At 51.5% G+C, this 1,552-nt stretch overlaps 1 protein-coding gene across 1 annotated transcript in view; it reads right to left on the bottom strand.

The window, feature by feature from the left end:
* Nucleotides 1-1,346: 1,346 nt before the first annotated feature.
* MAN2B2 (mannosidase alpha class 2B member 2) overlaps nt 1,347-1,552 on the bottom strand; it is a 31,875-nt gene continuing 31,669 nt past the window's right edge. Inside the window, exon 18 of the mRNA XM_007956313.1 lies at nt 1,347-1,456. Within this exon, the coding sequence (XP_007954504.1) occupies nt 1,347-1,456 (110 nt within the window). The remainder of the gene's footprint in view (nt 1,457-1,552) is intronic.

The raw sequence follows: 1,552 nt of genomic DNA, 5'->3' as shown, positions 1-1,552 counted from the left end.
AGATGACACAACCTTGCTTGCTGAAAGTGAAGAGGACTTGAAGCATTTACTGATGAAGGTCTAAGACTGCAGTATGGATTACACCTCAACATAAAACAAAAATCCCCACAACTGGACCATTGCTAATTAACAATAATTAGAGAAAGGACTGAAGTTGTCAGGGATTTCATTTCACTTGGTTCCACAATCAACACCCATGGGAGCAGCCATCAAGACATCAGATGACGCATTGCACTGGGCAAATCTGCTGCAAAAGACCGCTTTAAAATGCTGAAGAGCAAAGATATCTCCTTGAAAACTAAGGTGCACCTAACCAAAGCCATGGAATTTTCAATTGCCTAATACACATGTGAAAGCTGGACAATGAATAAGGAAGACGAAGAGTTAATGCCTTTGAGTTGTGGTGCTGGTGAAGACTACTGAAGGTACTGCAGACCGCCAGAAGAACTACCAAATCTGTCCTGGAGGAAGTGCAGCCGGAATGCTCCTTGGAAGCAAGAATGGCCAGACTTTGTCTCACCTACTTTGGTCTTGTTGTCAGAAGGGACCAGTCCCTGGAGAAGGACGTCATGCTTGGTAAGGTGGAGGGTCAGCGAAAGAGGGGAAGGCCCTCAGTGAGATGGACGGACACGGAGGCTGCAACAGTGGGCTTCAGCACGCGGCGGGGGTGAGGACGCCACAGGGGGCAGCATTTCCTCTTGTTGCGCACAGGGTCACTATGAGCAGAACTGATTTGATGGCACCCATGACAACGACAAACAACAACACAAGTTGATTAGGCATCTGTTGACGCTCCTAGTCCGGATTCTGAAGTTGAGAGAGCACTGGAAGTGGACAGCCTCTTCACGACTCCTTTGGTGGGGCCACCTGGCCGGGGTGGATGTGAGGTTGGTCATTGTGGTTGTTCAGCCCCTGCTGTGTGACTAGGGATGCTCCCTGAAGAAATACCAGGGTGAGGTCCTGGCACTGCCCTCGTCTGGGGGGTCAGGGTGTTGCTCTTGCCTGTAGGACAGTCCCCTTCCTCAGAATTCTAAGCCTGAGAGCCGGCAGGGTCAGGGTATCCCTGTCGGCATTTCCCAGCATGTTGTGGGGTTGGCTTTGGGAAGTGAATGAAGGTGTGCATGTGTGTGTGTGTGACCATATCCCGCCTGTCAGAGAAGAGGGCTGATCAAATGGGGAAAGGGAGAAACAGGACGTTGTGATTTAAATTTTATTAAAAAAATCAAGAATGAAATCTGCAAGTATGATCACATCCTGCTGGCAGCAGGCAGCTTCTCAGCTTTCCCGGAGAGTCACCCGGCCTTGGGGCACTGGCCACGCTGCCTTCCTGCGGCCCTGGTTCTGTTCTATGGGGTCACTGGTGGCTCTTGAAAGTGAACGAAGAAGGTGCGGATTTCCTTCGGGTGGACAGTGACGGTGAAGTCTCCCACCAGCTTCAGAGGACGGTTGGAGCTGCCTGGGGGACAGAGGTGGCCTGTCCAGTGCTTCCTGGAGGCACCTGCTTCCCCAAGGCACTTCCTCCTCACATCCCTGACCTCCCTATGGTCTGTGG

The sequence above is a fragment of the Orycteropus afer genome, unplaced genomic scaffold (genome assembly GCF_000298275.1).
Source record: "Orycteropus afer afer isolate SDZICR_OR568_19922 unplaced genomic scaffold, OryAfe1.0 scaffold00605, whole genome shotgun sequence".
In the NCBI taxonomy this organism is placed as follows: Eukaryota; Metazoa; Chordata; class Mammalia; order Tubulidentata; family Orycteropodidae; genus Orycteropus; species Orycteropus afer.
Note: the sequence above shows the minus strand (reverse complement) of the source record. Positions and strands in the feature narration are given on the sequence as shown.